Genomic DNA, 14,877 nt, shown 5'->3' on the forward strand with positions numbered 1-14,877 from the left:
AGTTGAAGGAATACCAGATTTCTGACTAAAGCAACCAGATGTTCTCCACGAGATGACTTGGTGCACCAAAACCGAGTTAAAGGAATACCAGATTTCTGACTAAAGCAACTAGATGTTCTCCACGAGATGACTTGGCCCACTAAAACTGAGTTGAAGGAATACCAGATTTCTGGCTAAACCAACCAGAGATGTTCTCCACGAGATACTGTGAAAGATTATCGGAACACACTGGAATTTTGAACTCTTTCAATGACCAGTCCAGTTCGCTTGCACTTGATTGTACACATAAAAGATCCAGAAGCAGTACATTTTTAACATCGAGATGTTTGAGTACAGGTTCCGTAGCGAAATTTCTGATATCAGCCAAACACAGGATTAACCATTTTGCTTAAATTGGACCCCTTCCCATATCCACCTGTAACCACCATAGGTTTCTGTATGACAGGAATATTTAAAAATTGGTGAAAATTATGTTTCTAAATCATGTTAATATATAGTAATTATTATTGCAATTACATAGTATGGACGACTTTGAAACTATAACCTTTGTACATATTTTCCAATTTATTTTCATTGAAGAATGAGCTGACAGCAATTAGGTGAAGATGATTACCATCCTAGGAACTCAGAACAATCTTCATCTTCTGTATGGCAAAACATTTATGACATCGAGATTAGAGCAAATGCACTTGAGTATTGTACATTCAAAAAACGTTTTGTCCTATTCCATGTGAAAGTTACTTAATCCTCAACACTTTCCAAAATGGCAAGTATCATATGAACAACTCATAATGAGCAATAAATAAAGGACTGCGAGCAAATCTAGAATGGCATTCGGTAGAGCTCATACCTGCACCAGGTTGAACAGTTTACAGTTTGTATTCCACCAACAGGCCGGATCTGCAACCGGACCATTCGTCCTTTTCACACACCAACATCTAATTGGCTTGTTCATCCACCAAGTTTTGTCATAATCCGTCCACAACGTTTTGAGATATAGTGTTACATATCGTGTTTGGCCTCACAATTCAATGGTGAAGAATCACTTTGAAAATTCTCATATCCGGATCCGGATCTTCTCCAAAATCTAATCAATTCGGCCTTGTCCACATCCAACCTGTCCACATTTCGTCCGAATACGTCCATAATGTTTTGAGATATTCTGCTCACAGACCAATAAACAAACTGACAGATAGGCGTGAAAACATAACCTCCGTCCACCGTCGATGGCGAAGGAAATAAAACTTCCAGGCATATTTTCCCAACTCAAGTGCCTTGCCTCATCACAGTTGAACACCAGAACTTGACGCCCAAGCAGAGCTCCCAGAGCCTTCACGGACTCGGTCTTGCCGGTACCAGCTGGTCCGTATGGGTTCCCACCCAAACCCATACGCATTGCTTGGGTCAGCGTCAGGAAACACCGGTCAGTGAGTGGAGTACGAACGAGCTTCGGGGAATTGCCCTGGAAACGGGAGGGTAATACAATAAAAACCCATGTGCTTTCATCAATCTCTTGCACCTTTGTTCCCAAATAGTGCAAAGTATGAAAAGGTAATGTTAAGTCTTATCTGAAAATGTGATGTTTTTGGCCTAGTCGGCTTATCTGTTCGATATCGGAGTAATTTAGTATGTAAAACAGTGCAGATCAAAAAAAAATCAAAATGGACATTACAACTTGGACTGTACAGGATTATAATATGTAGATAGAAGAGCAAAGGCCAGAAATAAATCTAGTAATTATCAAGTAATTCAGAACATAACTGCACATCCGAGGTTATCCCTATACGAGTACACCTCGACCGGTTTACTGTCTTTACCTCCTCTACCCGGCCTGGGACATTACCTCCTCTACCCGGCCTGGGACTTTACCTCCTCTACCCGGCCTGGGACTTTACCTCCTCTACCCGGCCTGGGACTTTACCTCCTCTACCCGGCCTGGGACATTACCTCCTCTACCCGGCCTGGGACTTTACCTCCTCTACCCGGCCTGGGACTTTACCTCCTCTACCCGGCCTGGGACTTTACCTCCTCTACCCGGCCTGGGACTTTACCTCCTCTACCCGGCCTGGGACTTTACCTCCTCTACCCGGCCTGGGACTTTACCTCCTCTACCCGGCCTGGGACTTTACCTCCTCTACCCGGCCTGGGACTTTACCTCCTCTACCTATACATCGTATTTTTCAGCCCATAAGTCGATGTGGAGTACAAGTCGAATTGGCTAATTTCCCCATTTTTCTTTCCTTTATTCATAGACAAGTCGATTTGGAGTACAAGAAGAAGCTAGATCAACTACCATAGTTAGAAAAACTGTCAGCAGGACAATAGATGTGTTAATTCCTCCCTGACAATCAACGCATCACTAGCTACAGTACTTCCGGGGTCATGAATATTAATGAGCGGATTTGTGCATATTATTTGAACTACTTTGTGGGACGACCTTGCGGGTAAATTAGGAATGTAAATAGTTTTTCAACATGTTTGTTATCATATTATCAACATGTTATCAACAGTGTTATCAACTCGATCTCGCGAGATCACGGCGAGGTCACGTCTTTTCGAAGCTGTTCCATGCGCTCACGCTTTCGAAGCTAAGTGATATTTCTCAATTGTGTTTTTGTCGAGATTGTATCTATCTTTCGGGGTGTGTACCTATAGCGTATCTTTTTGGAAAATTTTCGGTGCTAATTTTTCGTACATGTATACACAATCGTCGGTTAATGCGTATCGAGTATTCTGCGGCCTAGTACTTGTAGGCTTGGCTACCGTACCGTCTCCGACCTTGTGGTTTTGTTTTTCTCTCAGCGATTCGTCGAATGCGCTGAAATTATTTTCGTTCTCTGTTTCGTCCCAGTCGTTCACCCCATACCTCCTTTTTTAATATCTCTACTCACAAAAAAAAAAAAACCCCAAAAAACATTTCCTTCCCAGGTCTTATTCGTTTATTTGTTGTTCTTTTTGTTCGTTCGTTCTTCGTTCGCGATCACGCGATCACAAATGTATAATCTCTCCCCTGAACAACTATTTTCTCTCATATATTATAACACCCTTTTCTTCTTTTCCTACAAAAGGATGCTTTCGTCTTGCTCACCAAATCTATTCATTCCAAAAAAAATATATAATACCATCTCTTACAGTTCCTCCTTTCTACATTCCCTAAACTATCCAGAACTCCACCCCTCCTCCAGTGTCCTCAAACGTATGTTTAACTCGAAGGTCTCAAACGCATTTTGCAAAAAATGTTCGTTTCCCATGAATCGTACACTTTTCAAAATCCAATCTCACCCCTCCCCTCCAAATCCTCCCCATCACCCATCCCTTTCAAATCTCCCCCCTTGCCCCTTCCCTCCCCTCCCTCCTAAACTCCCCCCACACCCCTCCCCTCCGAGACTCTCCCTCGCTCCTCCCCTCCTAGACTCCCCTCTCACCCCTCCTCCTCAAAGCATCCTCCCTGCTTCTTCCCCCTTCCAACTTTCACCTTCATCTCCCCCAACCTTCTGCCTCGCTCTTCCCCCTCCTCAAATAACACCTCACTGTGCCTCACCCATCTCCATCAAACCTTTTGTCCGCCCCATTCTTCCCTTTCTCCAAGCTATTCTGAAATCTCTGAAATCTCTGACACACCTTCAACAGCTCTCCCTACCTCTTCCTCCTCTTCCACATCTTACCCTACCCCCCCCCCCCCCTGTTCTGGACCCGATGCTCCCCCTTCCTCTTCATTAACGGTATGGACCTCAAACATCCGGGGCCTTCACTCAAACTTGACTGACCTCTCCATACAGGTTGCTTCTGACAAACCAGATGTGATCTGCTTAACAGAAACTTTCCTCCTTCATGATGTCTCTGATGCCTTGGTATCTCTCCCAGGTTACTCCCTCCTCCGGTATGATAGACCTGAGCCTCGTCCTGGAGGTGGGGTTGCTATCTTTATAAAAAACTCTCTTCCTCACTCGCCCTCCACTGCCCTCTCTCCACCTCACCCCCAGGAATACCTTTGGCTACGGCTTCCCCTTCGCTCCCACCTTTTCTTCATATGTGTGTTGTACCGTCCACCAAACAGCGATGACTCCATCTACATCTCACTGTCTGATAATATGGACCAACTTCTATCTACCCATCCCAACTCTCTCTTCCTCATATGTGGTGATTTCAATTGTCACCATGCCAGTTGGCTGGGTGTGGGTACCTCTCTCACCAGCCATGGCTCTTCAGCAAAGGAATTCTGCGACTCACTGGGACTGACACAATCTGTCAATTTCCCGACCGGATCTCAGTCAACGGAGCATCTTCTCTTCTGGATTTGGTTATGACAAACTTCCCTGAAAATGTCTGCTGCTCTTCTTCTGCTCCAATCGGCTCATCTGATCATGTGCTTGTCAAAGTGGACATCTCTCTGACCATTCTCAGAGAGCCTCCTCAGCGTCGACGAGTCTGGCATTTCACTCAGGACAACTGGCACGGTCTTCAAGCAGCCATCAATCATCTGGACTGGTCTCCCATCTCTACCGCCTCTGACATCAACTCATCCTGGGAATTCTTTCAAAGTAAATTGCTCTCTCTCATGCACATATTTATCCCATCTCGTCTTCAGTTGTCATACCCTTCCTCCCGTCCATGGTACACGGAATCTTGTGGTGAGGCTGTTGCCCTGAAACAACTTGCTTTCGTCTCCTGGAAAGCAAATCCAACGGAAGGAAATCTCATTTCCTTTCACAAAGCCCGAAACAAGTGTGTGTCCACCCTCAGGAGAGCCAGGAAACAATATCTCACCGTTCTCAAGACCGAACTCTCTTATCTGTCTCCCTCTTCCAAATCCTGGTGGCGTCTGGTCAAATCTGTTTCTGGTGTTTGTTCCCCCTCCATCCCCTCCCTCACCTCAAACGGCTTAACGGCTGACTCCGCACGTGAAAAAGCTGAATGCCTCAACTCAATGTTTGCCTCTAAATCTTGTGTCCCAAACCCATCCCTCTCTGTACCCACCGTACCCAGTTGTACCCAGCTGCTCCTGGACTCTGTGTCCTTTCCTCCTGACAAGGTGGAAAAGTTTCTGTCAACCCTCGACTCTGATTCTGCAACTGGTCCTGACGGCATCAGCCCACGGGTCCTAAAATCATGTTCTTCCGCTCTTTCACTCCCTCTTTCTGTTCTCTTCACCCTCTCTTTTGCTCAAAGTCATCTGCCATCTGCTTGGAAATCAGCCAACATCACCGCTTTGCACAAAAAAGGTGCAAAAACAGATCCCAGCAACTACAGACCAATCAGCCTTCTCCCAATTATCAGCAAAGTCATGGAATCCATCATTGCTTCAGATATGAAATCTTTCCTCTTCTCCAATGGCTTGATCTCTGATCATCAATTTGGTTTCAGACCTGGTCACTCTACTCTGGACATGCTGCTTCTGCTTTCTCAACAATGGATGGAGGTCCTCAACACCAAACAGGAAATTAGAGCCGTCTCCCTTGACATTTCACGTGCCTTCGATACGGTCTGGCACCCTGCTCTGCTCACCAAACTCTCCTCCTTTGGTATCCATGGAAATCTCCACGCATGGCTGGCGGACTTCCTCTCTGGTCGTAGTCAACGTGTGGCCCTGAATGGGTTTCTCTCATCTCCTCTTCCTGTTCAGGCTGGAGTTCCCCAAGGTAGTGTTCTGGGCCCTGTGCTTTTTCTGGTCTTCATCAATGATCTCTCTGACTCTCTTGAAAATCCTCTCTATCTCTTTGCTGACGACTCTACTCTCTGTCGCTCCATTCCTCATCCCTCAGATCGGCAGTCTGCAGCCTCCTCACTCTCTGCAGACCTGGACAAAATCACAGACTGGGCAAACAAATGGAACATGTCTTTCAATCCTGATAAATCTCACACTCTTACGATGTCTCTCCGAAAAGACCGACTGGAAAACCCTCCCAGCCACTTTCTGAACAATCCTCTCCAAGAAGTTCTGTCACTCAAGCTTTTGGGTCTCACTATTTGCCATGATCTTTCCTGGGAAAACCACATTTCAAATCTGGCCTCCAAAGCCAGTCGCCGACTGGGCATCCTCCGTCGTGCGAAGTCCTTCCTTGGCACACCTGAGCTCCTCACCACATACAAGGCTTTCATCCGCAGCTCTATGGAATACTGCTCTCCCCTCTGGTCTGGTGCTCCTGCCTCACACCTAGCCCGTCTGCACGCTGTTGAAACCAAAGCGTTCAGAATCATTGGAATCTCCCGCGATGAAGCTAACTCCAAGGGCCTTTCACTCACTCACCGCAGGCAGGTTGGTGGTCTTTCCGTCTTCTACCGACTCCTCTCTGGCCTTGCCCCCCCAGCCCTCTCTGGGCTCTGTCCCCCAAATATTCCTACAGGTCGCACAAGATCTGCCTGCAACCCTCTTATGGTTAAACTGCCAAAATCAAGACTTTCTGCTCACCTTCACTCCTTCATTCCTCTTTTCTCCCGCCTCTGGAACAAACTCCCTCACTCTCTTCAATCCCACTGCACCCTCCAGGTCTTTAAAACAGCTGTTCACCACCATCTCTTATCCTCCCCCATCCAAAACCTTGATCTTTTCTACCCCCGCTAATTTCGGTCCCCTTGTGTTTTATACCTCTCCCCACCGCCCTCTCCCTCCCACACTTCTCTCTGCTCTCAAATGTTGTGGTTGTGTGCTTCCCCTTCTCTCCCCATCTTGTCTTCCGCTCCCTCTTTTTGTGTGTTTTGTTTGTCTGGTTGATTTGTTTGTGAAATAAATGTTAACTCTTTCACGAGCCTCGATTCAGTATACAAAAATAAATAAATGAGGGAACCGTATTTAAAACGAGCTATGGAATCATTATCAACACTGGCTGACACATAAAGAAGGCTGACTATGAGAAGAAGAGTCAACTCACCTGGTACTCGTAACTGTGGACAAACTCAGCATCGACCATACGGACAATGCACGTGCCATCGGGTCGCTTGTAAAAGCGCAAGTTTCGTTGCCAGCACCAATGGTCAGTGGACCGAGCACCAGACTGGAGAAGCTCTTTCAACAACGACAGATGATGAAGCAAGTCCAGCACCAGTGCCTTCAGTTTGAGGCCCAGTGCCTCTAAGAGCAGCAAACGTGACAAAATTAATAATTAAATTAACTCCAGCACTTGCTAAGGAACACGGGAGGAACATTTCGATGGAGAAATCATCCGTAAAAATAACATTATACGAGATGAATGAACTGTGAGCAAGATATTTAGCAAAAATCAAAATAAAATACATTTACTGCAAGTTAGGTGATACCAGTGATGCAGATATAACAACATCAAGGTCACATGCACCATCAATGTCGTTGGCAGAATATGTCCTGCTGGCAGTGTAAGTCTCAAGCTTGGATTGCAACTGTTCTTGAAGCCGAGACAGCATGCCTGCAGGTAAGGCATGTTCTACCTGCTCCGTGAAGCGAATCTCCTCGGCAAGACACAATATCTGATTGACACAGGAGGCATTATTAAAGACAGCATTGATAAAGCATCCAAAACCTGAATTACTGCAGGGCAGAAGACAAGCAAAATCAAATAAATTATATCTGAAACGTATCAACATAGCCGAAGCAATGTGCAGACTTTGCTTCTTTTTAGAAACCGCCAAGATGGATTAAAAAGATGAAAGACAATGATTTTCAGGAAGATAAGTCGTACAAGCCGTAATATGCACACAATATTGTTGCGGTTTTGAGAACCCCTCACTTGTAAATACTTGTAAATAATAACTCTTGTAAATATCCTATCATTTAATAAGGTCGCACCCATAGCTAGTCCACAAGCAACACGTAGGTCACCATAGGACTTTCAGTTATTTCCTTAGTCTGTCTTTAGATAAGGCTGTGTTCCCAATAGTTGCATCTGCGTTGTATTAATCAAATAAGAAAGGCCCCATTCCGTTCATTTTGCACTCTCTCTCTCTAAATTGGTTACGCGGCCTTGCCAGCAGCGTTCGCTGCATTGAGCCTTCGCTGCCTTAAGCGCTCGCCCCGGCCGCCATTACGCATGCGGTCAAGCTGGAGAAGAAGGGGGCGGAGCGCCAAGAACGAGGCGTGGCCCTGTCAACGAACCAACCAGGGCTGAGGTGAGCTTACTGGTGGGCGTGGCGCGGCTTGATCTATAAGCGCACTATATAAGCGCACGCGCCAAGCCCTTTCACGGACTGCGTGGGGGACGGCTGATTGTGTAAGAACTGCGCAGGGAGCGATCGATTGTCACGAACTTCTTTCAGCGGGCTCCGGTTTCATGAACTCGTTTTTGAAAGGCGCTTTATGACCATTGAGAGAGAGAGAGAGAGAGAGAGGCAGCAGGCGCACATATTACGTACGCAGCAGTCCAGCCCTCGCATATGCAAAGGTCCGGTCGTGCACCAACGACACGCGAAGCTGCCGGCCGTTCTTCGCCGCGGACCTGGAACCTGGACTCGAGTGGACCGGGGCCGGATCCCATCGCCTGAACCATCTGCTTGGACCCTTCTCCTCCTACCACTACCCTCCCGTGTAAGTCTGTTTGTTGTCCTGGGGTTAAGTAAGACTGTATAGATAAGCTTGCTCTGTGTCCTGCTTCTTCTTCTTCTTGTACATTCTTCCCTTTCGTTTCCTCTTCTTTGGTTGTTGTAATAAATCCTTTGTTCTTCCTTACCTTTTGGTTTCCTCTCCATTCGATCGTCTTCGCCCTTTCTCTCCATTGAGTACCTGTGGCACGATTTGGGAAACCGCTCAGGATCAGGTTTAGTCCTTTGTTAATGGCTCGGGCTTCGGATTGCTAAACCGCTCGGCAATTTCCATCTTGTCCGCGGTCCGAGCGGGAGTTATTTCCCTGCTTTGCGGTCGGATTGGCACTCAGGTATTTGGGACTCCATTGACCAATCACCCTGGCCAATCTCGACCGGGAAGGAGCGTTATAATTTCCAGGATTGGGGGACGGCCAGCTTAAAAGACCAGGGGATTAATCCCCCCCCCCCCCTTGGTAAGGGGAGCGCCGACCCCCGAATCCGCAACAATATATTTGAATGGCACGCAAGTGAAACAACCATCCCCAAAACTGAAAATGTTCCAATGGGAAGTGAAAAGTTCCAATTCGATATACTGAATGCCTCAAGAACAGCAGGTCAAAGTGGGTCCAGGTTTGACCCCCCCCCCCCCCCCAAAATAGGTATTTTTTCTTTCTTCTTTAAAACTACACACACTTTCGATGAAACTTGACCACAACTTTCACCACCAGAGCTGTACCAAAGTTTCTTCATGACATAAAAAAAAAAATCTGCCCCTTTGGGGGTCTACAGGGGGGTTACCCCCAAAATAGGTATTTTTTGGTTTGTTTGTTTAAAATTTTATTATTATGTTGGTATGATTCTACATGCTGCCCTGTCTTCTAGCAACCATTGAAATTGGTTTAAAATACCTTTAGTCGGTGCAATATACTGTTTATTCCACCAGGTGAGCACCAAGGGTAATGCCCCGATGTTCACAAGTTACAGGTCATGTTTTTACAGGTTACAGGTCATGTTTTTACAGATTACAGGTCATGTTTTTACAGATTACAGGTCATGTTTCATGTTTTTATAGAGTACAGGTAATGTTTTTACAGATTACAGGTTATGTTTTTACAGATTACAGGTCATGTCTTTACAGATTATAGGTCATGTTTCATGTTTTTGCAGAGTACAGGTCATGTTTTCTAGGTTACAGGTCATGTTTTTACAGATTGCAGGTCAGGTTTTTGGCTGAGGGCACGGCTGTATTTATGATGCAATGTCCCCTTGTAGGTTAGGAAATGAATTTAAAAAAACATTTTAGCCATGATTTTAACCCGTAAATGAGCGCAGATTTTGATGTGGTTAATATACCTTCGTTAGGCATCAGATATGAAGTTTGTGGCCAGGTTTAATCAAAATTGTGTGTTTGGTTCAACCAATAAGGATTGAAGATTTTGCAGACTCACTGATTGACTAACTAACTAACTTACCCATGGACACTGCTCGATTGTATAAGCTCACCGAACTAAAGTCCAGGTGAGCTAAAAATAAAGAAAATGTCCTGCAAAAAAGTCATATTTTAATGTTTACATTGATGTTAATTTTCAGATGATGGTCTACTCATATAAATGACTCCTCAATCTCTGTCTTTATGGGTGCAAAATGAAACAAAACCTGGCAATGTATGGTTACCTGTGATGGAAAGAGAGAGAGGCCCAAGTTGTCAGACCTGGTGTGCAGACAATCGATTAGTAACTGACGCAGAGTTGATTGAACCTCGGCTGACAGGTCCGACAGCCACACCTGTAAAAACAATGCATGTGTCAGGTAAACAAGGAAGACGAGACAATTAATGCGTTGGATTGGTATGCAAATTGGACAAAATCAAGAACACAAAAGGATCAATAAACTGACTCATGATCAATATTATTAATATCAGAAAAACAGAATACTGTAAGATAATACATTTAAATAATCTTGTAAAAAGACATAATTTTGCTTAAGCTTCATTTAAAAAGGAATATTGTATACTGTACGTGTGCAGTAACGCACACACATGTAGACACCACTCACTTCTCTATTTAGTTATGGGTATTTTGGGTGGTGCTGCCGAAAAATAAAATTCTCAAGGACAAATAGACGTCTATGAGGACATATTTTACAAAGGATGTATGAACTCAAATAGACAACAAGTGAGTTCATAGAACACGACACACCACACAGTCTTTCAGTATATACCAATGGACCATGACATTCGTGGTCCCAACATTCGCGGACTCCGCGTATTCACGGTTGATACCATGTGACCCGATTCTACATTTACATTTGCGGCCCTGTGCTTTACGTTTTCATGGCTTTTCGCGGCCACATTAAAATATGGTGATGATAGTCGTCATCGTCAGACGATCATGGTGATGATGGTCGCCGATTATGGTGCTTCTGAATCTGAAGATGAGCCTGATCCGCTATCTCAATCACTCTCACAGGTAACTTTAGTCGATAAACCTAAAGTTAATATATTATATTGCAAATAAATGATTTTTTTTTAAACAGGACCAGGAGCAGCAGTCACTCAAGCCCTCATCCACCGCCTTCGACCCCAATTTTTTAAATAATAATAATAATAATTCATTTATTTTGTATAGCGCTTTTCATGAAGCCCAAAGGCGCTTTGACAGAGTGCAAAACATAATGCATAACAAAACATGAAAACAACAATTGCAAAAAGACAAGAATCAATAGGGAAATATTTAAATATATAGGGAAATAAATAATGATTCTGCAACTGGACCCGACGGCATCAGCCCACGGGTCCTAAAATCCTGCTCTGCTGCTCTATCTCACCCTCTCTCTGTTCTCTTCACCCTCTCTTTTGCTCAAGGTCAACTGCCATCTGCTTGGAAATCAGCCAACATCACCGCTTTGCACAAAAAAGGTGCAAAAACAGATACTAGCAACTACAGACCAATCAGCCTTCTCCCAATTATCAGCAAAGTCATGGAATCCATCATTGCTTCGGATATGAAATCTTTCCTCTTCTCCAATGGCTTGATCTCTGATCATCAATTTGGTTTCAGACCAGGTCACTCTACTCTGGACATGCTGCTTCTGCTGTCTCAACAATGGATGGAGGTCCTCAATGCCAAACAGGAAATTAGAGCTGTCTCCCTCGACACATCACGTGCCTTCGACACGGTCTGGCACCCCGCTCTGCTCACCAAACTCTCCTCCTTTGGTATCCATGGAAATCTCCACGCATGGCTGGCGGACTTCCTCTCTATTCGTCGTCAACGTGTGGCCCTGAATGGGTTTCTCTCATCTCCTCTTCCTGTTCAGGCTGGAGTTCCCCAAGGCAGTGTTCTGGGCCCCGTGCTTTTTCTGGTCTTCATCAATGATCTCTCTGACTCTCTTGAAAATCCTCTCTATCTCTTTGCTGATGACTCCACTCTCTGCCGCTCCATTACTCTTCCCTCAGATCGGCAGTCTGCAGCCTCCTCACTCTCTGAAGACTTGGACAAAATCACAGACTGGTCAAACAAGTGGAACATGTCTTTCAATCCTGACAAATCTCACACTCTTACTATGTCTCTCCGAAAAGATCGACTGGACAACCCTCCCATCTACTTTCTCAACAATCCTCTCCAAGAAGTTCTGTCGCTCAAGCTTTTGGGTCTCACTATCTGCCATGATCTTTCTTGGGAAAACCACATTTCCAAGCTGGCCTCCAAAGCCAGTCGCCGACTGGGCATCCTCCGTCGTGCGAAGTCCTTCCTCGGCACACCTGAGCTCCTCACCACATACAAGGCTTTCATCCGCAGCTCAATGGAATACTGTTCTCCCCTATGGGCCGGTGCTCCTGCCTCACACCTAGCTCGGCTTCACGCTGTTGAAACCAAAGCTTTCAGAATTATTGGAATCTCCCGTGATGAAGCTATCTCTGAGGGCCTTTCAATTTCTCCCGCACCTCTTTTCTCACCGCAGGCAGGTAGGTGGTCTTTCTGTCTTCTACCGACTCCTCTCCGGCCTTGCACCCCCAGCTCTCTCTGTGCTCTGTCCCCCAAATATTCCTACAGGTCGCACAAGATCTGCCAGCAACCCTCTGATGGTTAAACTGCCGAAATCTCGGCTCTCTGCTCACCTTCGCTCTTTCATTCCTCTTTTCTCCCGCCTCTGGAACAAACTCCCTCACTCCCTTCAATCCCACTCCTCCCTCCAGGTCTTTAAAACAGCTGTTCACCACCATCTCTTATCTTCCCCCATCCAAAACCTTGATCTTTTCTACCCCTGCGAATTCACCCCAGATCCACCTTGTTTGAAATTCCAACTTCTTTCCTGGAAGTCCTGGCAGTGTCCATATGTCTTATACCTCTCCCACCGCCCCCTTCCCATCCCCCCCCCCCCCCCCCCCCAAAGCCCTCGCCCTCTCTCAGATCTCTCGATGTCTCCATGTCTCTCGGTCCCTGCTCTCAAATGTTGTGTTTGTGTCCTTCCCCCTCTCTCCCCATCTTGTCTACCGCTCCCGATGTTATATGTTTTATGTGTCGGTTTGTCTTTCTGTGTGATTAATGTTCGCTCTTTCACGAGCCTCGATGTTGTATACAAAAAAAAAAAAAAAAAAAAAAAAAAAAAAGCAAAAGGAGGGAGAAGGAGAAGTGATAGTCAGGGGTTAAATGCTGTGGGTTGAATGTTGAATGCAGTGCTGAACAGGTGGGTCTTGAGTGATGTTTTGAATGTGGTGAGTGAGGAGGAGTCTCTGATGGTGTGAGGTAGTGAGTTCCAGAGGGTGGGAGCAGCGATGGAGAAGGCCCTGTCCCCCCAGGATCTGAATTTGGTCCGGATGGGGGGGGGGGGGGGGGTCAGGAGGTTGGTACCAGCAGAGCGGAGATTGCGGGTGGGAGTGTGTCTGGAGAGGAGGTCAGCCAGGTAGGATGGGGCCAGGTTATGGAGGGCTTTGTAGGTCAAGAGGTGGATTTTGTAATGGATTCTCGTGGAGATGGGGAGCCAGTGAAGCTTGTAAAGGACGGGGGTGATGTGGTCACGGGTCCGGGAATGGGTGAGTAGACGGGCAGCAGAGTTCTGAATGTATTGGAGTTTATTGGTGATTGTTGAGGGTGAACCATAGAGGAGGCTATTGCAGTAATCCAGACGGGAGGTGATGAAGGCGTGGATGAGGGTTTCTGCAGCCGTGGAGGAGAGGGATGAGCGGAGACGGGCGATGTTTTTCAGGTGAAAGAAGGCTGTCTTTGTGATCTGTTTAGTGTATTTGTCGAAGGAGAGGGTTTGGTCAAAGATGACGCCAAGATTCCGGATGAGAGGGGAGGTGGATACTGGGATACCGTCGATGTTGAGGGCAAAGTTATGGGTGGATTTTGTGAGCGTTTTTGGGCCAATGATGATTATTTCAGATTTATCACAGTTAAGTTTGAGGAAGTTGATTTGAAGCCAGGATTTTATTTCAGAGATGCAGTTTGTCAGGATAGAGTGGGTGTCGGTGGAGACAGTCTTGGTGGATATGAAAAGCTGGATGTCATCGGCGAAGCAGTGGAATTGGAGACCATGACGGCGGATTAAGTGACCGAGGGGGGACAGGTAAAGGATGAAGAGGAGGAGGGGGCCAAGAACTGAACCTTGGGGGACACCTTGGGGGAGGGGAGCAGTGGGGGATTTGCAGTTATTGATGGAGATGAACTGGCGTCTGTCAGAGAGGTATGATTTAATCCAAGAGAGGGCAGTGCCGGTGACGTTAAAGGTGGATTCAAGTCGGGTGAGGAGGATGGTGTGATCGATGGTGTCAAAGGCAGCGCTGAGGTCGAGGAGGACGAGAATGTTGAGGTTGCCAGCGTCAGAGGAGAGGAGAAGGTCGTTGGTGATTTTGAGGAGAGCAGTTTCAGTACTGTGGTTGGAGCAGAATCCGGATTGGAATGTTTAATACAGGTTATTGGCAGAGAGGTGATGTTTGAGTTGAGTGGCTACAGCGCGTTCCAAAACTTTCGACAGAAAGGGTAGGTTGGAGATGGGTCTGAAGTTGCTTAGGGTGTCAGGGTTTAGACCAGGTTTTTTTAGAATGGGGGTAACAGCAGCAATTTTGAGGGATGGTGGGACGATGCCTGTAGACAGGGAGGAGTTTATTGTTGCAATGATAAGTGGAGAGAGAGCAGGAAGGGAGGCCTTGACAAAGCTGGAGGGGATGGGGTCAAGAGTGCAGGTGGCAGTTTTCATTCCTATGAGGAGTTCAGAGAGGTCAGTAGAGGAGACCGGGGAGAATTGAGACAGGGGAAGGCAGGATAAGGGGGGGGGGGGGGGCAGGTGGTTGGAGGGGGAGCGGGTGCGGCGGTGGTCAAGCTGTTGTAGATGTTGTCAATTTTGCGTTGGAAGAAAGAAAGGAAGGAGATGCAGTTGTCTACT

The 14,877-nt window shown here is 46.3% G+C and overlaps 1 protein-coding gene across 1 annotated transcript in view; it reads right to left on the reverse strand.

Annotated features, from left to right (window-relative positions):
* DYNC2H1 (dynein cytoplasmic 2 heavy chain 1) overlaps positions 1 to 14,877 on the reverse strand; it is a 235,102-nt gene that overhangs the window by 111,937 nt on the left and 108,288 nt on the right. Inside the window, exons 21-24 of the mRNA XM_078784009.1 lie at positions 10,165 to 10,275; positions 7,293 to 7,440; positions 6,870 to 7,069; positions 1,280 to 1,462 (exon numbers count right to left, since the gene is read on the reverse strand). Of these exons, the coding sequence (XP_078640135.1) occupies positions 1,280 to 1,462; positions 6,870 to 7,069; positions 7,293 to 7,440; positions 10,165 to 10,275 (642 nt within the window). The remainder of the gene's footprint in view (positions 1 to 1,279; positions 1,463 to 6,869; positions 7,070 to 7,292; positions 7,441 to 10,164; positions 10,276 to 14,877) is intronic.

Source organism: Myxine glutinosa, chromosome 8, assembly GCF_964187855.1.
Source record: "Myxine glutinosa chromosome 8, kmMyxGlut1.1, whole genome shotgun sequence".
NCBI classification, from domain to species: domain Eukaryota; kingdom Metazoa; phylum Chordata; class Myxini; order Myxiniformes; family Myxinidae; genus Myxine; species Myxine glutinosa.